Genomic DNA, 24,509 nt, shown 5'->3' with positions numbered 1-24,509 from the left:
CATTTTGGCATCAAAGGATTTTTTGCTGTTTCTCCAATGGAAAATTACCAAGATTAGTAATGGATTAAAAAAAAAAAAAACATGATTTTTTTTTTTTTAAGTGGGGTTTTATTTATCAAATGGTCAGAAATTTCAGGAAAAGGACTTCAGATAAGTGATGTAACACAGTCTTTTTTGCCTTGCATAATCTACATGCACATCAGTTCTAGTTGATACTACTTGGGGTGATTTTTAAGGGGACACCTGTGAGGCTTTAAGGGAGCTGGCGACAGACAATGCAGAAGGAAAGCAAAACACTCAGGTGTGAATTAAATAAAAGCAGACCATGAAAATGGGCTGTTACATTTGGCATTGTAATTACTCTAAGTCAGTGTCATTTAGAGAGGGTTGACACATAGTGTAATTGTAGCTGTCATACAGATGACAGAAGCACAACACAAACCTGTGGAGTTTAAATTTCAGATCCTCTTCAGTGGAACAAACTCAATTGCAACACTGCTCACTGAACATTGAAGTAGCATTAAGTGTACCACTGTTGTCACTCGAAATGGCTTTGGCATTTGGGGGGGGGGCACACTCTTTGAGAGAGAGAGCGAGAGTGTGTGTGTGTGTGTGTGTCTTTGAATCATAATGTAGGTGGAGAAGGCCTGTCGCTGCTGTGACAAATCCCTCCTCATGCACCTTGTACTTCCTGTGCAGAATGAGAGAAGCGCACCGCACCGAAACGCTTCCCCACCTAATTGAAATTTTGAGGTATAAGAGGATTTCTGCGCAATGCAAGCTGACAGGCCCTATTCACCAAATATCCTCTTAGATTCCTCTCTCACTCTGTCTCTCCCCGAAAAAGAATTAACTTTTATCTGTCTTCAAGTTTTAGTGCAGCTTATACCCATCTTTATCTAACATTCTGCAGGTGATGTGTCTCGGTTCCTCTCAATCTCTTCTCTTTGTCTCTTATTCTCTGTCATTCAGGCTTGCTGCTCTGCTCTGCCAGTGGCACATGGTTTGTCTGTTTTCTTGTCATACCTTGATATACCACATCGTAAAAGGGGCAGAATAGGTAGACGGGGAAAAAAAGGGATGTGGATAACAAGGCTGGGAGGCGGTGGAGACAGGAGAGGGAGAAAGAGGAGGAATGGGAGAAGTAAGCCTGAGAATGACTTTGAGTATTAGCTGAACTTTCATAGCAACCAAGACGAATTATCCCAATGCCTTAAATAAACTGTTTGAATAGTAAAAATACAGAAGAGTATACCAAACATATGTTTTAGGCTGCAGGCAAAGTTTCAAAAGCACTGAGTGTCACTTTGTATTAACTTTATCATCTCTTAAAGATATACTTTTAAAGTCTTAACTGATCTTTTGAAAGTAGTTATGCTATTATTTCTATTACAACTAGTTGTGGCAGATGGTGCAAGAGTGTTGGCTATTTGGCACCTTATAAATAAAGTAAAATTCAGTTCAACTAAATGCAGAGTGCATATAGTGGTTAGCACAGCAAAAATACTGTGGATAAGGGTGTATGGATATATGGATATACATATTTTCCCTGGGCTTACATGGCTTCCTCTCACATATGTCAGGTTAACTGGTTATTCTTCGCATGTGAGAGAGGTAAAATACTGCATGAATGTATGGTTTAATGTGACTTGAAGTCTAAAGCATATTGAGTGGTCTGTATGACTAGAAGAGCACTCTATAAATTCCAGTCAATCCCATAATTAAATTCTAAACCTATAAACATTATCTGTTGGGTGATTATAGCCATTAGTTTGGCTTTTATGATGTTGAAATGGAAGTTTATGCGTGTTTTAAAGAGTGCATAAGCAGGCAGGTGAGTTGGTAAAAGTTATACGTCTGAACCTTAGAAATCAGGTCAGTGTCCTGGTTGCTTTTACTGCTCTAACTACAGGGCACTGTAAAAATCCAAAGGCTAAGTCTTTAGCCCAGGCATGGAGTAGACATGCTTGTATGACCAGTCAATAAGAGGAAACAATTCAGGCAACAGGTTAGTGATACAGGATTAAATGTGTCACTCTACAGCAGTATGTGTGTGTGGGTTTTTTTTTTTTTTTCCTGTTTTGCCTGTGTAATCACCCACAGGCTCACACATACACACATGCTTATGTGTAACACATTTGCTAAAGTATAGTTTCATTTGAACATGATTGCATGCTTCTTTTTTTTTATCTATTCCCTTGTCTTTGTGATTAGATAACCAGCCATCCTGAAACAACACGCTCATTTATTTATTGGGTGAAGTTATTTGACTCCCACTGTGAAGCCTCTATTATCATGCACAATACACTGCTTTTATACTATCACATAATGCATGGGCGTGAAACTCTAATGTGCTCCCCTGATAAATCAGTGCTAATTTTAGAAAAACCCTCCTGCAGCGGCAGTGTAAGAGGTGGAATATACTGTACAGTAGTTGGGATGTCTTCATTATAAGAGAGGGGATATGCTTTCAGCAAGCAATGCACGACCAGGTCAGGAATAGACGGAATGCATTATTTAGCTTACATCACAACGGAAAGCAATTGCCATACCACCAAGTAATAAGTGTCACACAAAGCAATACATTATGTTTTTTTTGTTGTTGTTTTTATTTTTTATTTTTTTGTGCCAAGCCCTCCAGCAACCCTGTTACTGTATTAAAGTTAAAGTAGGGTCTCAGCCTAATGGTATATTTCTAGTATGTCAGACATAATTCAGGGTGAGGTATTGTACCCCATACGGTGAGACATAGAAATGAAATTGCGTTATGTGCTGTGATTAATGTGCTCGCCTCCGGTGGATGTTTGGAGTGAGAATAAGACATGGACAGGAGAAAATAAAATAAAAGTGACCTTAAGCAACTGACCTGTTTCTGTGGGATACGTACAGTATATCTGGTCTGTCTCCTCGTATTTCTCTTTTAATGGGCATTTTTTTGTTATGAAGCAGGAGGGCTTTCATAGCAAAGCCAAATTCTTGCTTGCAGAGTATTTGCATTGCCAAGCAAACACAGGAAGAAGAAACATTGCTCTCAAATAATTACAAAAGAGGGAGTCCATGGTCACACATTTCAATCACCTGTGTGCAGGACTTTAAGTATTACATTTGTATGCATGGTTACCAAGTTAAGAAAACACATGCTCGGGCTAATTTTACGTAAGCTGTTTTTCTTTTGTTATTGCACTTAACTCATTATACATAAAGTATACTTTTAGGGTACAAAATCCTTGTTATTTCTTCTAAAAATGAATCTTTTAGCATTCTTTAACTAGGCATTATTAGTTCCAAAAGACTAACTACAGTTTAAGCAAAACGAGCACACAGTTTTGATTATTTGGCATCTGTCACGACACACTGATAATCGTTTTGATCCAGTGATGCATGCAGATTCCTGCAGTATGTGAAATGCACATTAACTGCGCTTGTAAAAACTGTATCATGAGGCTTTGCTTTTGCAGGCCCTGTGCGGCTGACTGACTAGAAAGCTGTTAAAACAACAGTTATGTATTTTTTTTCCAGACACATAAACAGGCGTCATGGACTGCATCCAAGCCATTTTCAGTGGACATTGGCCTTTAGTCTCCTTGCTCTTTTTCATTCTCTTTCCTCCAACGTTTCCATTATTATAGCAGTTGGTGAATCAACACATGCCTCAAGGGTTTAGTGCAGTGTTATTCCTCGCGCTCCCCATCCTCCTCCTTGTTTTTCATTTTCTCACTGTCTGCCTCTCTGTCTCCCTCTCTCTCTGCTAGACCAGCAATGCAATTTTTCACTTCAGTGGGAAAACAGGTATAATAGAGGGAGTGTGCCAGTCTGTTTAATAAAGGAATAAAGGCAAGGAGGAGAGATGAGAAAGGAAAAAGGAAGTGCCCTTGGGGATGAAAAACAAGGGAATGCACAAATATATGCACACATACACACAATCACACTTGTAAGGGCGGAACACAGAGACTTGCACCTGCTTATCTCTGAGGAATTGTATTTGAGGTGCTTTCCTATTTACTCAGAAACTTTGGTAGGAAGCTCATAAATCACCACAACATTGAACTGAATGGTAGACAATGAATGTTTCCAGAGCACATGTTGGTGCGTACATGCATAGACACACAGATCTGCCCAGGTCTGAAAGGTAAGAGCATCGATAATTTATGAATTCATGAATATGAGTGGTCTTCGGCTGAAGTCAGGTATCAATAAATTGAATCTGTGCATATGTGTGATTCTGCTAAAATGTTACCAAGCAAGAATACCATATTTTCAGGAAAATGTTAAAAACAGTTTCCTTCCTCACAGTTGTGGGTTTTTAAGAAAACTTTCTATTCCAAGGTCACATTACCCAGTTCTGTGATTATACCTGACTCAAGAAAGAGGTAGTGTTAAGATGACCTTTTTGGATTCTGGTGTGGATTGTGTGGGCACAAAACTGTGCACATATTTTGTGCTTGAACTTTAGGCATGTGTGTGTGTTTGTGTGTGTGTAAGAGAATGCCTGTGTCTCTAGAGTTATTCTGATGGCAGTGTGTGGTAACAGGATCCAGGATGAAGTCTGCTCTCAGACAGCGTCTGGCTCTCAGCTCCCCATCTATTATTCACACACCTGTGCGCACTCACACATACACACACACACACACACACATATAGACACACACACAGATACACACTGCCTTTTTGTCGACTCTTTATTTGCCACATTAGTGGTTAAAAGTCCAGCATTGTTGAGCTTTTTCTTGTTATTTTTTGGGGGGTTCTTTTGCACTTGTATTAGTGTAAGTTTGTGTGTATTTATATGTTTGTGTTTATCTCCCAGGACACCAATCACACCCTTGAAGTCAATGAACTGCTCTATTTGTCCTGGTAAACAAGCCGAAAATAAGTATTGACCAGAGAAAAGAGGGCAGACTGATAAGCAGGTAAAAAAAGAGATAGAAAACCACTAAAACAAAGATTTTTTTTTTGGTAAAGAATGGAAAAAGACTTCTCAAAGTCGTGCTTTCACCTTGGCTAAAGTTGGTCAGAGCCTGTCATTAGGCCATTATCAGACCCAGACATCTTTTTGTGGACTTGACCCTTCTCTAGCACCGTTGTTGGATATGCTACTGATTGACATTTATAGAAGCAGAGTATGTTTCTGTTAAGAAAAGGCTACACTCTACCCCTGTTACCCCTTGCTAAGAGATGCATAAAGGTCACAGAGGGGGGTGTTTGCGAGTGATCCTTTGAATGCTGATCAAAGTCTGTCATTGGACCTTTATCTCCCAACCTCATGTTCATCCCAAAGAGAAATATACACCTGTTATGTGTAAGACTGATCAAAGGTTTACCAACAAACAGATCCTCCGCTCGTTATCCTCAGTGGTTAGATAATTTGGTGATTGACAGCGAGGGAAGCAGGATTTAGATAACTGATAAAAAAATTCAGTTAAAAGTTCCCAGTTGATATTTTTTTTTTAAAAAATAAACAAAAGTTCTGATAAATACAAAAAAAGGAAAAACAGTTGTTGTAATTAAATAAAACTTTTTTGCACTTAAGATGTTAAAACTCTTATGTGTGCTTCAGCACCATCAGAGCAGCAGGATGGTCCTTGTAAAGCCCTGTTTTTAGCACTGGTGACTTTGGAATTACATGAAGAGAAATATCAACTGAGACGGTTCAAATTCACAGTAGAAAAGTTCAACATCATTACTGCAAGTAATTTGCAAATCTGTGCTTAAATGTAACAAGGAGCATTACCTCTACTTCACAGGCGAAGAGTGGTTAAACCAAATGTAGATTTAATTTAGTTATTAACTGCTTCTGCGTGTGTTAATCATTTACTTTTGGGAATATCATCACTTTATTTTTATTGCCCCAAACTATTTTGCAGAGTTGTGTGATTTTTGAAAAAATTCCCAGCAGTCTTGATCTTCCTTGCCTTTGTTGATGAATGGCTGGGTTTCAGAGACCATCATAGGCACCTGCTGAGTTAGTGCCCTATCTGTATCGGATCAGATGCCACATGTTTCTCTTCCCCTTTGGAGATGGAATAATTCAGATCTGTGCTGGCTTATTCAACATGCAGTGCTATATTGTACAGTCAGTGCAAACAATCGCACGATCCCCTATGAGCAAGTACTTGGCAACAGCGGGAAGGAAAAACTACTTTTTAACAGGAATATTTTGATATTGCTAGGGATGATGCAATGATCGGGGACCATTCTTAATTTCGTTGTTCTCATGACAATGACAATAAAGTTTCTGATTCTGATTCTGATTCTGAACTCTGGCAGAACCAGTTTCCGGGGGGCCAGCCACCTGCCAAGACCAGTTGGAGCTGAGGGTAAAGAGAAGACAGCAGAAAGAGGACAGGACAAGAAGCAAGTTATAGGAGAGGGACAGACTGCTAATGTTTAAATACAGCAACGGTGTATAAAGACAGTTATAATGGTCCAGGCTCATCTGATCCAGCCCTAACTATAAGCTTTATTAGAAATATATTAAATAGGATGATAACAATAAAAATAGATCCAGTGTATTAAGGGAAATGGAAAGAGAGAAAACAGGAAACAGGTAGATGTTTATTCCCATTGTTTTCCTTTTGAGCATTTGCTGCTTTTTCATGTTTCCTCTGCTTCTCTAACATCAAGCTAACCATCTTTTGCTTTGTCACATGTCCAGTGTCCTGGGCCCTGCAATTCTCAGAGTGCGGACAAATGCCCATATACAGCATTTCCGTTTATGTCACACATAAACCATAGCCCTCAGAGTATAATACTTGTCTTCGTATTACAGTACACTCTTCAATCGACTGTGAGCTACATCCATCCCGATGAGCTGCATCTGTAGCTCTGGTTTTCTGCAATGCTGTGTCAGCTGAAAGGCTTGGTTTGATACAATAGGCTGATATGGTGCCCTCACTTCTCCAGGGGGCATGTTGACTTCATTAATGGGTCCCAAAGCCTTTTAGCTCTCACACTATGGCCTCTGGTCTCAAAATATAATGGGGTTCACTCTACTCAGTGGCACTGCCACCAGGTTCCACCGCTAATAGAGACACGGGTGGTGATATGCCCTCATATTATGCTGTTGCCTTTGCCAGTCGCTGCAGCATAGGTTTCAGGAACAGCAGCTCTTATCACTGCAGACTAAATGAAGTAACATAGAACTTTAGGCGAAATGATAGCTTTGAATGACAAATATGCATATGGGCTTTCCTTGGCTAGTAATTTGTTTGCACTAATGAGGTAGGTCAGGTCCACCTTTCACATCTAATTTCCTGATATGACTCCAAATAAGACAGACTGGGTGATCCATAATGCAAGGGAAATTGCCAGAAGTAAAACAGTAGTCGACAAAGACATAAAGCTCGACATAAGCATATGAGATGGAGCAGCTGATGCCAACTGCAGAGAAAGAGCAAAGTATTTTTGCCCACTGGATCCCTCCTGCCCACTTCCACACAGACTTCAGCAACAATGAACACTAACCATATTCCAAGAGACTTTGTATTGAGTAATGAAGCAAAAAAAAAAAAAAGTCTTCAAGACATCTACATGTGTGAATGATCTTTAATCTAAAGACATGTAAGGCAATTGCAGACAGTGAATGGAAGATAACATGTAAAGTACAGAGTCCCAGCTGTGACAGAAGAGACCTTTCAGAAATTTCAGAATGGGCAGAGAAAAAGTAAATGAGAGAAACTGAGTGAGACAAATGTTCTCTAGATTGAACTGGCCAAAAGCCTGCAGGTATTTTAGACAACCTCATGACTTAAAGATGGAGACAGAACAGCAGAGAGAGAGAGAGAGATGGAAAAAGAGCGGAGAAATAGCAGAGCTGGGAAATGAGTAACAAAAGCTGAGCTGTGAGCCCCCTGCCTGGTCACAGTGCTCTAAGGCAGCTCAAAATTGAAGGCAATGATAGTGAGGAAACCTGTCACTCATCCTTTGAAGCCACGGAGGCGATTGAGGGACGAGAGGAGAGCAGGGGGGAAAGTTAGGAAGCCTCCGGACACTTGTCCCCTTTCCAACACGATCATCTCCCACAATAACATTCTTGTCCTCCGCTTCTCTTCTTGCCTTCTCTATCTCTCAGCAGGTGGATAAGGTTAGATTAGTAGGCCACATGGGCCTGCAGGCTAACAGGTACCACACCTTAAATGCTACAGCGGTCAGTCACCGAACCAGGGGTCCCCCTGCAGCTCGGCCTGATTTAGTGTCAGATCTCAGGAGGGAGGTAGTTAAAATATTTACTGGAGTCGCATTAAGTGCACATATGCTATGTCTGATTCTGTGTTTAACTTCCCCTATTTATTACTTTATATTGCCACATCTATGTCATCTGCTACCTGCGTTTTAGTTTTCTAACCAGCAAGGAAATGGTCTGTGCTGTATTTGGATTGTGTGCAGGACAAGTCAGTCAGTTAAATCTAAAAGGTAGTTAATCCATTCATCTTCTTCTGCTTCAGGGTCATGATGGGGCAACAGGCAGGGTACACCCTGACGACCAGCTTAATCTGAACAGAACTGGAGCTATCAAAAAAAGACCAGCAATTGTTTTGGGGTTTTTAGTTTTTAATCGTGCCATGCCTCCTATTCCTAAACTGCCAAGCCAAAATAAATCATCTACAGAAAATTAACCCAAAGAAGTTTAAACTCAACGGGGGCGCCATTGTAGAAGTCGTATTTCTCCACATTTTTGACAATGGCCATGCAAATCTTTGTAGTTGCTTCCCCGCTAACAATGACATTTCCTTGATTTGCACCCACAAAGCACCTTCTCTCACAGAGAAGGCATCGGGGAAAGACATTAATTAAAATCCTGCTGTGTAGCAGATATGCCTAATTGCAAACATAAAACAGAGAATAGTGAATTAAAGCATAGAATGAGTTCAGTTCCAGTCAGTGGGGTTTTTTTTTTGCCAACTCATCCTCCAATACAGAGGCGCTGAGTTGAGAGGGGGGAAAAGATTTTAAATCTGTCTTTAATAAACCGAATGAATATTTTACTTCCATAAAGGAAAGCTGTAAACCACTGAGTCAGTGTTGTACCATTTGAATAAGTACAAGATGACTCTATTGTAGCTTGTCATAAAATATAAAATACGCTGCCAAAAGACAATGTAGATGTAGAAAGAAAAACCATAGCATTAGTAATTTATGTGTCACCTACAATACTTGTTGAAATGGAACAGATTTAGAGCGTCCTGGCCAGACATCATCTTCTCAGGATAAAACCACGTGTCTGTCTTTGATTGTCCCTAATAACTCTTGCTGGCAATAGCTAGCGGATCATATGAGATTTCTGTATTCTAACAATGCTGCACGACCAGCCTGGCATCCCACATTTGGGTGCGACATCCTTGTTAATACCCTGAGATTAATGTCAAATTATCTACACTCTCCCACTAGTGTTGCACCGGTCCATCTCGCCTCAAGTTAAATATCGAGGCACTGAATGTGGAAGTGCAGAGTTTTTTCTGGCATTGATTGACACTGAGAGATGGAGCCAGTCTGCCTCTAGCCCCCTTTCCTTCTGTTATTCTTTCTGCTCACCCCCCCCCCCCCCCCCCCCCCCCCCCCCCCAAGTCCTCTTTTCTCTCAGTCTGCCATATGTTTTAGCGAGCTGGACAGATTTGGGCAATCAGACAGCCACCATTGTGTTGCTGTCGGTATGAATAGAACGCGTGGAGAGACACATTGCCATTATGTAGTGACGATACGTTGCTTCTTCTTTTTTTTCCTGTCTCTTTCACCGTGAATGTTGCTCTCCCTTGTCTCTGTCTGTCTGCCTGTGTCTCTCTCTAGGCTCTTAATATATGTCCTGCGTTGCCTGGATGAATACCTAACACTCTGCTGTCTGCTTTAAAACAAGGGTGAAAACCTGAGCCTGAGTGTGACAAGTCAGGCTGAGGTGTCTTTTGGCATTTGGCCGTATTGTGCTCTGTCCAGAATGTTTATGACTGATATCTAAAACTGGAAAAAGCTGAAGCTCCTATATACATGACCTGCAGACAACTTGATGGTGCTGCTTGTATTTTGTCATAGCTTTGAAAATACTTAGTTTGTAAAACCGACAGAATAAGTAAAGTGACAGAGAAAGTCTCTTATAGGGTAAATCTTTAAATGTACCTTGTGAAAATAGTACAAGGTCTCTTAATTAAATTAAATTGCTTCATATTTCAGTGAAGTGACACTAATAGGTGTATAAATCTGAATTCTTATTGACTTTATTCTATTTTTCCATTTAGCTTAGTTAGATTCTGTTACTTCCTGTTTTATTTTGAAGGATATTCCTTCATGTGGCTATCTGTACCTTTTCCTTTCTTGGTATCCAATGAAGCTATTTTCCCTTTATCTTAGGAGTTTCCCACTACTTTCCTGTAGCCACATTTGTTAAATATTCATCCTTAATCAATTTATTTAACTACCTCTGTTTTAAGTATATATTTATGTCTATCGACTAAAAAGAAGCATAAACAATGAAAACTAGCATTATTTTAGCATATCCAAAACACAAGGGTTCATGACCCTTTCAGCTGCAGAGATGCTGGCAGACCACTGAGTTTGCCCATATGCATGTTTCACAGGATTAGGGAAATTTCTGTCACAAATATTGTGGAAATTTAGCTTTGCCAGCATGCTGTATGACTTTGGATGACTTTCCGCTCCAGCCCACTCACCTCACTGTGGTTGCATGACACGTGTCAGACCGTAGTGATACTTTAGTCAGCAGCTTATTCTGGCTTCCCCTAGCAGCATGTTGGTCATGGTGTGTGTTCCAGCCATGGCCTGTTAGTGTGCCATGCAAAACAGACTGCAACTCTGTGTGACAAGCCTTCCTTTTGCCACCCCAAAATCCATGCCATAGTAGGAAAGGACACAAGTTTTTCAATCTCGCTCACTCTCCTTACTCATATTCAAAAAGTTTCCCTCCTGAAGTTTTTTGTTTGTTTCAGAAGCTCAATTTTAATAGTTTCCTCCCAAAGTCCATGTACACTCACTTTGTTTAGTGCAAAACATTCAACTTTTCATCGAGGTATGCAGAAGAGCTTTTCCAAATCCACAAGACACTGAACTTCGAGGCACATGGAAGTGGACTGCATAACCACTTCTGCCATCTTGGATGGTAGCATCAAGGTTTGGGATAAACAAGATGAATACGTGGATTCAATCTGCTTTGTGTCAGTAATTCAGGCTGCTGTTGGTGGAGTACTGGTGTGGGTGGTATTTTTCTGACACACTTTGGAGCCCTTATTATCAGTGATGATTGAGCATCGTTTAAACATCACAGCCTACCTGAGTATTGTTGCCGACCATGTCCATCCCTTTATGACCCCAGTTTTAACACATCGTGTCACAAAGCTCAAATCAACTCAAAGTGATTTCTTGAACATGAAAATGAGTTCACTGTAATTATCTTTTCCCAATAGAGCCCCTTTGGGATGTGATGGAGTGGGATTCATATCACTTAAGTGCAAATGACAGAACTGCAGCAACTGTGTGATGCTTTAATGCCAATTTGGATCATAATCTCAGAGGAATGTTTCAGCACCTTGTTAAATCTATACCATAAAGATTTTAAGCAGTTCTGGAGGCACAAGGGGATACAACTCAGTACCCAATAAAGTGGCCAGTAAGCATATGTCGTGTTAACTGGCTAGTGCAAATTGGTCATACACTGCAGGTGTGGGTGTGAGCGCTAATTGTTGACTGTGTCTCTGTGTTAGCCCTGTGATTGATTGGCAACAAGTGTGTTCCCCGCCTCTCGCTCAGTGTCAACTGGGATATGCTCCAGCTTCCAACTGTGACCCTCCAAGCAGGGAAAGCTAATGATGTGCTACCTTCAGTTTGCTCTAGGTAATGTGTTGTTATCTAGATATTGTGGTCGTACCCGTAGCGTCTCCATTTAATCACAGCAGTATTTTTATTTCTCTTGATGATTAACTAGTCTAGTCTTAACATGCGGACCAGCCTTCTCACCGTTTGATGTAAAGTGGTTTCTACACAATCGCAGCCCAAGTTCACAGAGATTATCCCAAATCAATAGATGTTCTAAGATGTGTAACCAGAGGTACTGAATTTGAAAGGGCAATTTTTAGTGGAAGAGGGTTCCAGAGGGGCAACAGCATTATTGACTGCGGATATGGAAGGTGTCTGTTGATTCAGCCATGACACTACAAGCAGTCTGTGTCCCTCATATTGCAATAATATTATTTAGTGTATTTTTTCTTTGCTGTCCTCTGATACATTTCTACAGCTTTTCCCTTTTTTTCTTATACAAAATAACCCTACACTTAACACACAGGGTTTATTTTTGAACATCACGTGAATTATTCTTAGCATTATGCTTTTACCAGCCCGCAAGCATGCAGTTAGAGGAAATACCATACCTTCCATGTGCTTTTGTAGCATAGAGTGCCAATATGAGCAAACTGAGCAAGGGTAATCCTGTGGTTTTCACACCAGAACGAACGGCTTCCCCGTCTGTATCACACCTTCTGCTAGCTGTTAGCCCCATGGAGAGAGGGAAATGGTGACTTTAGGCATATGATTTTTCATGGACACAGTCAAGGCAGGAAGTACCATCTGCATATGATGTTCCGCTTGTTTTTCTCTGCACTCTGACTGTTTTATTAAATTATCTATAGCCGTTAGATGCATTCTTTTTGATCAGCACTGCACTCACATTCTGCTTATGCTTTTTTGGTGGATTGCAAATAAGACTGTAATAGTCGGGCCCAATAGCTTTAAAGGCCTATATAAAAATATTTTATATGCACTAAATGTATTCTTGAGACAGTATGATCACTGAGACAAGATCCTATTTGTGTCTCTACAACATTGTCACTGCAGAGCCGACTGCTCATAATAGCAGCTGTTGTAGTTGTCTGTCACAGCCACTAGGTGGATGCTATATCTGGACAAAGTAGTCACTCTGTGGAGGATTTTCCTATATGTGAACTGTGATGGTGTGAATCAGTTGCATGGTCCTCCTGGCACAGTCGGGAATATAAAAAAATATTGTATGCTCTGTGTGTGCGCCCTGAGTCAAAAGTGCCAGTAAATTTCCCGGCTCTTCCCAGAGTATCTCCTACAAGCATCTCCAGCCAGGAAGCCTGTATGTGTGCGTATAGGAGTGTGAAAGGGAGAGACAGTGAACTGCTAATGTTTCTACACACACAATCACTTGCATGTTCATGTTCATCTATATGTGGGCCTAGTGCATCCCTCACCTTCCCACTACTCTGAGGCAAAATGAAGTCTGTCTGGCAGTGAATGTCTATTGTGTAGTGCTAATGTGATAGCAGAGATTAGCATTGTAATCCATTTAGCATAGAACAGCTAATCCACTTTATTACTGTTGAAAAGGAATCTGATAATATTGGCTAGCACCAGTGTGGCTGCCTTAATGATTTGAGGCTGATGAAAAAAAAATACTTTAAGATATATTCATAATTACTGTCTCTGATAATGAATGTAGGATTAGTAGGTTCATAACAAACCATGTCATTAATTTTAGCATTTAATCAAGAAAATAAAAGTGGTATAGTAGTATGCTGTTTTGTTTGTTGAGTCTTTTTTTGTCTAATTATAAAGGACTTTTCATGCACTAAGTGGATATTTTATATTAATTCTTCTAAGAGCAGAGATTGATATAAAAGAAGATGAAGACAACTCTGTTTTAAAAGCTACAAACCCCTCTGTATGTGCCAATTATTGTACAAACAAGACCACTGGTCCTTGATTTAAATCAGTCTTTCTCCCTTGTGCGTTCCCCTCTGGTCCCAGTGTGACTAAACCAGCTAGCGTTGCATTCTTGCAGACGTGCTCCATGCTCCCTGGTGGCTCGTTTGTTTTGTTGGTGGTCAGATTGAGGGATAATATACAGGAACTTCCCCTTGAAGCCTCTTCGCTCCTTGGTGACTGTGGATCTCTCCCAACACAATAAAACTCTACATCCAGTGACCGCTATAGACTGTCAGCCCTTTAACTCTACACAGCAAATGACTTGAGACCTTTATCACATGCTGTTGAGGTAAACTGATACATGTTTCCATGCATGCACATGCACAAATGATGAATGCTGTGCGTATATGCTTAGCACCTAAAATTAACATCCCCAATTGGGCAGATTAGATAACCCCACCTGCTGAATTGAGCTCTGGCTTACAAGAAAGTTTCTTTCTTCTTGCCTCCTTCTCTTCTTTCTTTCTCTCCTATTTGCCTTCTGTTCCTTTCTTTGCAACTGACCCTGCATACAATGGCTCCCAGTGGAAAAAAAGAACTCAAGGTTCTTTGAGATCGAGGTCACTACACGAGCCAAGCAGGAGGCTGAAAAAAAAGAGAGAGGAAGGAGAATGAATGAGAAACAAAAAAGGAGGGAGAGTGGGGTGAAGTCGGGGTTAAACAAGGTGTCTGTTTAAAGAAATGCGATGTTGTGAAATGGGATATCAGTAGAAACAGCAGGACAGGGCAGCACTTAAGCTGCAGCCAGTATACTTATAGTAGGTTTCTTTCTTTGCTCTACAATAGTTGACTGTCAAAGCAAAGACAAAAAGAAAGTTGCTTTGAACTATAAAGAGCTGCAGATTCTTTGGTTTTTGTTATGTAGAGAGTAAAGGAAAAGTAGAACCAACTAACATTGTCACTTACTATAAAGAACATCCTGATTGAGTTTCTTAACATTACCTTAAAAGTTTAGTGATGGAAATTCAAAGGCATGAGAGAGAGAAAAACTTAGAGTAATTTCCTCAAAATCCATCTTAAGATGAAGTTTAAAAAACGTAAATGCCCACTAGTCCTTTTTATCCAGCCTTTAACAAAGATAACCACCTTTTATTGAACGGTTCAGTCAGGCTACTTGACCTGAAAGAGACTTTAACTTGAGGTGTATCAGGTTATGATATTCAGACAGAACACAGAGTATGATGTCCTAGGGTTATTATAATTAATCAAAAAATGACTCATCTGTCTAGTCGACCATCTGCTTCCTATCCAATTATCTCCTGTTTATGCCTGTTACCTGTGAACCCGTAAGTGCTGAAGAGCACAAAGAACTACCAAGAGTCATCACAACTTTAACAAGACTTAGTTCACACCTGTCAAAAAAACCCAGAAAGGGCTGTGCGTGTGTGTCTGTGTGTGTTTGTCTATTCTATTGGGTGCTGAAAGTTGCTTAGTTAGGTAGAGTCAGGACTTTGTGTTACTGGAAAAATGGAGCCAGAGGACAAGATTTGGAAAGGATCATTTGCAGCACACACAATCAATCTGATTGTGTGTGTGTGTGTGTGTGTGTGTGTGTGTGTGTGTGTGTGTGTGTGTGTGTGTGTGTGTGTGTGTGTGTGTGTGTGTGTGTGTGTGTGTGTAAGAGAGAGAGAGAGAAACACAATGTAAGCAGATGTTCTGGCACAACCCAGACCACTTCCATCACATCAGCAAGTGTGCGTGGGCTCAATTCCATGCACTTTCTGCTGAATAAACTCACCTAGGGGCCCATAGACCACACCTCTTGCCCAGATGCCTTATTACCATAATCACTTTTGAATGGCTTAAACTGTGATAGAGAAAGATGTCCTTCTCAGCAACAGCACCGACAGCCTTGATGCAAGGCAAAAATCCCAAGTCAGTATATCCTGGGCAGTTTAGCTAATAAAAACATCCAAAATTACCTTTTAAACGATTCCTTCATTTGTATTTGCACGCTTTGTTGTCCTAGATACCACCTTTGTTCCACTGCCAAGTCCTTCCTGGAAGGCAACCGTTTTCTCTCCTGTGTTTCTTATTTGCACCTCAGCTGTTCTTTATTTCGATGTTATGTCTTTAGCCATTTACTCAGTTACACATTTATGTAATTGGACTTAGCAGTTGATTCATGTGAAGTTTTAATGTCATGATTGCAGTACCCATGAGCGCAATGGTTGTGAAAGAGTGATTGAAAATGTATAATAAATGCAGTATGTTAATCTTTTAATGTGCTTCTCTTCTCGTTTTTAGATTCGTGTAGATGGCTCCTCCCGTGCCCTTCAGTATGAGACTGTGCAGGCTGTGGAGAATGGACCCATCCTCAGAGACATGGCCTTCTCTTCTGACCATCACTACCTCTATGTCATGTCTGAGACCCAGGTCAGACACACAAACAAACACATACATCAAAACTCCTCCCTGCTGACTCAGTATCATAACCACTGGCATTTATCATTTTCTTATGTCACAGGGTAGAATAACCTTTGGTATGGCAATAGAGGATTTCATTACAGCCTGACTAGAGGAGGGAAGAGGATTAGATGGACCATTGGATGTTGTGACCATGTCTTTTTATAGAAACAGGCTGTGAGGGTAGAGCTGGAGTGAATAAATGTGTTGAATTATGGCAAGAGAGAAGAGTGGTCTTAGTCCACTTTGGTGTGTGCTGGTGTGTGTATGTCTGAGCAGGCAGATTCACACATCTCTCTTGGTACCTTTGATGACATGGAATGTGGAGTGAAATAGCAGCACTCTATGTAATGGACACAGACACAGAGTCGGCGAACACCTATCAGAGGCAAAACCTTGCCAAAATAGCACCACGAAAAGTCACGTAAATGGACACCTCCCTGACTGGCTGACTATGTTAGATGTTCACGTTCTCTTTATATTCACCACAAAACACAGGCATGGACTTGTATCGTAATTTACATGTACAAAAGCATGATGACCAAAGCAAGGTCACAATCATAAAACGACAAATTCATTTACAGTCAAAGAAATAAGCACACATTTTGCTTAACTGAAGCTACCAATAGTAGCTTAATTATCAATACAGCATTAAAATAACTGAAAAATCTGTTGACATACTGATGGATACTTACAGATACTGTAGATTCATTTCAAATTCCATTTTAATTATATAGTGCTAAATCAAGAACACCAGTCACCTCATTGCACAATGATTCATATTTGAAGGTAAAGACCCTACAATAATACATTAAAATTGCCAACAATCAGTTGAGCCACAATGAGCAAACACTTGGGATGTGGGATGGAAAAACTCCCTTTTAAAACGAAGGAACTTCTGGGAGAACCAGGCTCAGGGCTCTCACCCCAACTGTTGGGGTGAGAGGAAAGAAACGGGACAATGCAGAAGAGAAATATTATATAGAATAGTAAAAAGCTCCTTATATATCTCAACAAGATCATACTTTTTTTTTTTAACTTTGGCCTAACAATGCACCAACAATAAAGGTAATGGGCCACACCTCTTAGTCTTTGAACTCAGCTTTAATTTTAGTCCCATTGCCACAGGTGAATAAAATCACGCACCCAGCAATGCATTCTGCCTTTAAAATCATGAAGAATGGGTCATTTGGGGAGAATTTGTGCTCCTGTAATAGGATCCCACAATTGTAACAAGTCAGTTTTTTGGAAAGTGGATATATTTTTGGACCCACAGCAATTCGAATTGACAGACGACATAACGTTATGGGAGCAGGATTACAGAGTGCTGAGGCGCAGAGTTCCACACCTCATCTGGTGTTAACATCACCACAAAAGTTATGAGCTGGGAGCTTCACATCATGGGTTTCCATGGCCAAGCAGCTCCTGTAAGGGCAATCTGCAGGTGACTCAGTGCTTTTGCCGATGTAGCGCATCAGCACCTCAGAACTGCATCTAATTGCAGCATTTATTTAGTTACATTTAACCGCTGCAACACTTTCCACGAGGCACTGTTAGCAATTAAATCATAAAGGCCAAATCAAGCCACCAGTGAATCGCTGTCTCTGTTTGCTGTTCATTATTAATGCGACTGTTAGAAATAATTTTGCAGGAGCTCTGAAGTACGGATAATGTGCATATCATTCCCTCTCTCACGCTCGCTCTCTCGCCGCTTTATCTCCTGCCACCCACAATCACAGAAGGCCACTGCTGTTTTGTTGGCATCAGTTGTTACCCCTGCACATTGTTTGTAGCTTCCAGAGGATTATAGACCTCTCTGGCACCGTGGAAGTGTCACTATTTACTAATGTAGTGCATTGCAATTTGTTTGTGTGTATGTGTGTGTGTGTGTGTGAATGCGTGTGTAAATGTGTGCACATTTTAAGTGGCCAGATTATCGTGATAACCTTTTAAAATATCAGTGAGTTGAAGGTGCCCTTTCAGATGGTGCTCTCATTGCCTCTCCTCGTCAGCCCATCTGTAGAGCGAGCGGGAAAGCAAAGGAACACAAGTGAGCAAAATAAGGACATTTAGGATGTTATTTGTCACGGCATCCAATTACTACTCTTTTGTGCAAATCTGTTAACCAGCAGTGTGAGAATTTGTGTTTTATTTCCCTTTCTCTTAGATTGTAGTCCATGTAATTGGCTTTATAAAAAATAGTACAGATTAACAAATGAATTATTAAAAATATTTGACTTCCATTTTTTTTACCCTCACTAACCCTCTTTAGATTTCTTTATGTCTCGCTTTTATTGCACAACATCGTGTTACAAATTTAGTATTTTTTTAATTTGCATGCCAATTAGCTTATATTGAAAAAAAGAAGCATGGAGTGGAGTATTTTTTGTCCTGTAGTCGTTGTGCGTGTGTGCTTTATGTCTGTGTTTGCGTGTGTGTGTCTGCATAAGGCCTTGGTAATAATTAGTCTATTAGCCCAGTTGCGGCGCTAACCTACACTAACTGTTTGGGAGGAACATTTGGGAATTACCATACATACAAATAGAGAAAGCAGTTAATGAACACCCCACATGGAATATGCAGATAAATACACAGATAAATCCAGTGCACAAACACACATTCTTCTTTAGTCCTGAAGTGTTTATAGAAAAGGATGAGACATACAACTAAGAGTAACTTTGTTTCATTTATTTGCTTTATGTTTGAGCAACACCTTCATAGGTTAGCGCTATTTTAAGTCCATTATTGATGTTCTATTTCAATGTAATACCTCAGTGTGTCCTAAGTAAGCAGTATAAACTAGCTATTTGTAATTCTCAATGTCGATTAGACAGCTAAAATATGCAACTTTGCCATCACTGTCCTGATTTTTCTGTGAATCAGAGCTGTTTCCAAGTGCCTTCAATTAGTGAAGGAGATGAACCTAAATTCTTGCATGTGAAATGTCGAGAACATGTCGCAACAGTATTTTGAAATTATAGTTTTGCACAGCATGTCTTTTTTTTTTCTCAGCAAGTTAGTTCTTGAAGATTTTCCTGCAATGTCTAGTTGAACTGTTTCCTGTCACGCCATTGCTTCAGGCCAAAACAGCTTTTCATAAGTCGTCTACAAACTCAAACAAAGATATAATCTGACATAATACATGTTTGTTTTTATTTATCACACATTTAATCAACAAATAAATTACCCGCATAAGATTTGCCATTAACATACATGACATTACTTTGCTTTTGGCCTTAATGCAGATCTGCTGCTTCAACGTAAAAGAATTGGCGCCTGATTTTTATTCGCAGATTGCCTTAAATTTCTTGGCTGTCAGCCTTAACAGTTAGTGCCAAGTTCAAAGGGCATGTTGTGGTCACCCTAGCACACCGCAGTGCTGGCTACCACGCTATTTGCTGGATCACTGGGGCAGTTTAAAATAACATCCAGCGTACACATACACATTTGCCAATTCCCAGGAGTGTCAAACGCTATTAAAACAGCTCGAGTTGGTCAATAGCAACAGGCCACCTGCTGTTTCTGGGGCCTGGGACACAGATACTCAAAGACGGAGAGTATGATATTTGAAAAGAAGGAGAAATACAAAAAGGGATAGAAGGAGAAGACCAAGGGTGCCCACAACAGGAGGCCAGAACAAAGCTGGTCGATGTAGCTGGACCCATACTGTGCATAGCCTTGAATTACTCCCCTTCTTATTGGCGATGCCCAACCAAGAGGGGGGATACCTCTGGATTCTGGCTGCTGTGTGAACTCGGCACCGAACAGTGAAGGTCAAATACTTATACTGGAGGAGAAGACGCAGAGAAAGAGCATTAAAAATTAATTTAAAGCTCACTTCTTTTGTCAAAAGTAAAGAAGAAGTTAATAAGAATGATTCTTATTGTACTACATTTGGCACACAAAATACAAAGTGTGTTAGTATGGTATTTGGGCATGACATGCTGCAATAATTGGTTGCTCTGTTTTGGGATTGAGTCTCCAGAACTGGCAGGATCAAACCCCAATGTTTAAACCTTTCTCTCATTTGGGTTGTTGGAAGTGGAGAGGATTATCTAGCACATCTTATATAGTTGCTCGGTTTGGTTGAGATGTCATCACTGTAAAGGAGATAACATAAGCGTGTTGTGCGCTTTGCTGAGAAGGTGGTTGGCTGCAGACTCCCATCTCTGCAGGACCTGTACACCTCCAGGACACTGGGGCGTGCAGCTCGGATCTCAGCTGACCCTTCTCACCCTGGACACAGTCTGTTTGACCTGCTCCCCTCAGGCAGGAGGCTCCGGTCCATTCGCACCAGAACCTCTCGCCATAAGAACAGTTTCTTCCCCTCTGCTGTTGAACACATGAACAATAACCGTATGACTGTTCCCACCACTAACACATGACCCTACGCTGTGTTCACTGCATCATTCCATGTTTGGCACTGATCACCACCTGCACTCATGTATATATCATGTATATATCTATCTATCTACTTAGCACTTTTAATTCTTATTCTTATTTTTATTTTTCATGTCTATTTAAGAGTAATTTATAACAGTATGTTTGCACTGAAGCACCGCAGCAATTTCCTAATGTTGTAAACCCGCTCAACATTTGGCAATAAAACCCATTCTGATTCTGATAACACACAAGTCACATAATCGTAACATTAAGCGTATCATTATGAGGGACGAGACCTCTCCTAGAAGAAGATACAGTAGAAATGGATTCAAGCAGAGGCTTTGAGGTTTGAGATTCTGCTGGAAGTAAAGTTGACCTGAATAAAGCTGAACTACTTTGTTGCTCATATTTCTCTTTCACACAATTTACAATGAAGACAACTTATACAAAGATGGGAAAAGGCTCTGGAAGCTTCGTCTGTCTATTAATGCTAGAGAGATCCACTCTTTGTTCCCCCAGCAATCATCACTCTGAAATCACACCGGGAATGAAAGAAAGCAAACATGAATAGTTGGGCCTTATAATGATTCTGCAGCCCAGTGTTTTTTTTCTTTATCCTTGACAGAACGTGTGTATTGGTATCTGCTATTTAACTAGCAGAGCCATCTTCAGTGTAAAGGTGAATATTGTCACTCTCATTGCAAAGAAAAAGAAAAACCCAGCCAAGGATGACAGCAGAAAATTAACAGTAGCTATAAAGTCTCTGTGCAGAATTACAGTTTAATTTAAAAGTGCATTTAAAGTAATGATTACTTTTTAAGTGTGTCACGCTGTATTTATAGTCTTTTTGTCTTGCCTAAATCAGTTGGCAATTAACTGTAATCAATTATAAATAAGTTACAATGGGGCAGAACTACTGGAACATCTTGGCAGAGAAATATAAATCAGCCTTCAGGGTTTGACTATCGTGCTGAGAGTCACACTATACCCTGCTTGTCTGTGTCAAATTATACACTCATTAGAGAAGGAAGCTGGCCAAACACTTAGACAAACACACATTCTCACGCTGTATTGTGTGTTCTCAAAATGATGTCGACATTGTATTTCTTTCGTGTCCTTGCGTGTTTTATTTATTCATTTTGCTGCCTTTTCCTGCCTCTTTGCTCCATCTTGTGACTGTGTGATGTTTGTTAGTCTTGTTTTATTTCAGGGTTACAGAATTTGCCTCTTGTTGCCCCTGATATTTTCTCAAATGAAAGTACATGAGGGCTCAGTCTTTTGTGTTTTCTCTTGTCCCCCCTTCCGTTCCATCTGTATCCCATTTCTAACTGTATCTGACTCCCCATTGTCATTTAAACCAAGCACCATCCCCCAATCTCCCACCGCCCCCATTCCCCCCCCCCCCCAATTCCATACTAGTAAAATAATCTGTCATCCCTGCCTTCCCCTCATTAATTCAGTGATTGGCTGTCCTTTAATTGGATCTTCTTTTCACTCACACATACGCACACATGTGCACACGTGCATGCACAAGTCATCCTATTAGTGGGCTAAATAGGTGTTCTGGTATAAAGGGGACAGTTAGATTATAGAACTGGGTGTCATTATGGATGCTAAGGTTGCAGTTTGAGTGACAAGGGCAGGTCAATCCCACTGTTAATATGAGCTGGTAGCGTAGTCCGTTATTATGTTGCTATTCTGTTAACACTGGTTCATCTGTCAACTACACCTGGGTAGAATGAATGAGGAGGTGTCACTGGATCTCCGGGATCATTTCACCATTAGTGAAAGGGAGTTGAAGTGCACACCACACAGCAACATTTTTAGTAAAAGCTATAAATATATTCGTTGCCCCTCTGAAGTGATGAATTGTGACTAGTTCTGATATAAAAAGCTTATTTTAACGCATACATTCTTTCTTTTCCATATTTAATAAATAAAGGTCATCCAATCAAAGAGAGGGATCTCGTTGCATTAATCTTGCAAGCTTTCCATTAATGGCTTTGGTGAAATGCACAGAATCATAACTTTTAATTATAACAAGAATATGGTACATGTCCACAAACACTACGGCTAAGTCTGTGGCCCTGAAACTGTGATCTTTGTTTGACTCGGGAAAAATTAAATTAAATCAAACGAATGTGTTTTGAATAGGAAAATAAAGAAGGCAAAGCTGAAGCTAAGTCGGATCTTTTTTTAATGACTGAAAAATTGTGGCGTGTGGTGCGGGAATCTTTTTCAGCTTTTGAAGTGGTTCATGCCAGAAAAAATGCTGAGAACCACTGCTCTAAGTAGGGTTTTATGTCAGTTGGAGTAAAAACAACTTGGATCCAATCAGGAGAATGTAATTTCTATTAATATGATTTTAATGGCAAAGCACATTAGTCAGCAGCTGACTGTGCCAAGCCTTGACATGTGTTTGAGGGCATTCGAGAGCTGTTCCAGAGGTTGTTTGCTGTGTCTTTTTCTTTCAATTCATCTTTTAGTGTTCCCATAGCTATACCATTACCCTACAGCAAACACAGCAAATGCATTAACTTATCCTGCCAGCCACTGAGCTGTGAGCCAGTGGTTAGATTGTTTTCTGCCATGTTCCTAAATTGCCCTCGTGCTTGGGTATTTCTTTTCCCCACCTATACTAAAGCTTCTCATTCAGCATATAAACCGTTGCTGGAAAGTACTGTGACTTCCACGCTCATTGTGCTAAATTATTTATGTTCACCGTAGCAAATGTAGATCTGTAAGTGTGAATTATTGAAAATGTGTACCATAGTGGGTGAGATCGTTCAAAGTCAAATGGATTTTTTTTTTTACCCCCATCCCCCCCAAGGGAAATCCGACAAGCCAATTTGTAGAAGTATTGCGCCTTTGCATCTCATCCAAGACGTTTAGTACAAGCGTCCTTTAATTTTTGTCAGCAGGAAACTTTCTACCACATCTCTTGGAATTTGGCTTCTCTCACCTCTCTAGTGTGCAGATGGAAGTTACGAGGGTGTTTAGATGTGCATATTATGTTGTGTCCCAGTTTAGCTACAGGCACATTGTGGTCTAACAAGGCAAGTGAAGAGAGCTGATATGTCGCGATCACTGCTGCCTGACAAGCTTCTGAAAAATGTCAATAAAGTGGGGCAGACAAGGTTGAAGCGAACTCTTCCCTGATACAAAGTCCCATTTTTAATGTTACCCCGTTCTTCTTTCTCCCGTTGTCTCACTTGTTAACTTTTTCCCTGTTGCAGTATGTTTCTCAGTCTGTTTTCACAGTCTTGTTCAACTAATTTCTGCAAGGACATCACTAAATAAAAGAAGACAGAAATTCGATTTTTTTTTAAATTGTCATTCAAGTGAGTCACCATCATCTCTGAGCGTCTTGGCTACTGGAAATAGTCCAAACAGTGCACTCCTTCTTCATGATACAGGCCTTATTTTATCCAAGGGCCCATTCTGTGCAGATTTAGACTCTGTGCAAGTACTTTTTTTGTGTTTACTGACCAACATGTCTTGGTTCTTGCAGTAACTATGTACAGTAATAGGACAACATTAGCATCCATCTTTTTTCGCCTTATCCAATTTGGGCTTGTGGTAGGGTTGCCAACCGTCCCTTAAAAAACGGAATCGTCCCGTATTTAGAAACAAAAGCACACGTCCCGTGTTGAGCTAATAAGGGACGCACTTTGTCCCGTAATACAGTGAGAATCAAAAGTAGTCTATAAATGTTTATGGAATTAACGCTTTGTTTGAAAGCATAACTCCCAGCCCCTCTCCTGCTTTGTGACCAATGAGCTGACAGCACACTTATGACAATTCAGATTACCGCTCATCTCATTGGTCGAGGAAAGGTCGCTTGCGGAGAAAATACCGGAAGACAACAGATGACCACAACAAGAAGCATGGCCAACAGGGAAACAAACGCCGACACTGCGGTCTCGGACGACAGTACACCTAAAGCTGGGCAGACACTGTGTGATTTTTTCAGTCGCGTTATTCAGCTCCTGCTC

The 24,509-nt window shown here is 40.5% G+C and overlaps 1 protein-coding gene across 1 annotated transcript in view; it reads left to right on the top strand.

Annotated features, from left to right (window-relative positions):
- plxna4 (plexin A4) overlaps positions 1 to 24,509 on the top strand; it is a 259,476-nt gene that overhangs the window by 128,391 nt on the left and 106,576 nt on the right. The window contains exon 4 of the mRNA XM_080885989.1: positions 15,973 to 16,101. Within this exon, the coding sequence (XP_080742115.1) occupies positions 15,973 to 16,101 (129 nt within the window). The remainder of the gene's footprint in view (positions 1 to 15,972; positions 16,102 to 24,509) is intronic.

This window comes from Rhamphochromis sp. 'chilingali' (assembly GCF_963969265.1).
Source record: "Rhamphochromis sp. 'chilingali' genome assembly, chromosome: 7".
NCBI lineage: Eukaryota > Metazoa > Chordata > Actinopteri > Cichliformes > Cichlidae > Rhamphochromis > Rhamphochromis sp. 'chilingali'.
Note: the sequence above shows the minus strand (reverse complement) of the source record. Positions and strands in the feature narration are given on the sequence as shown.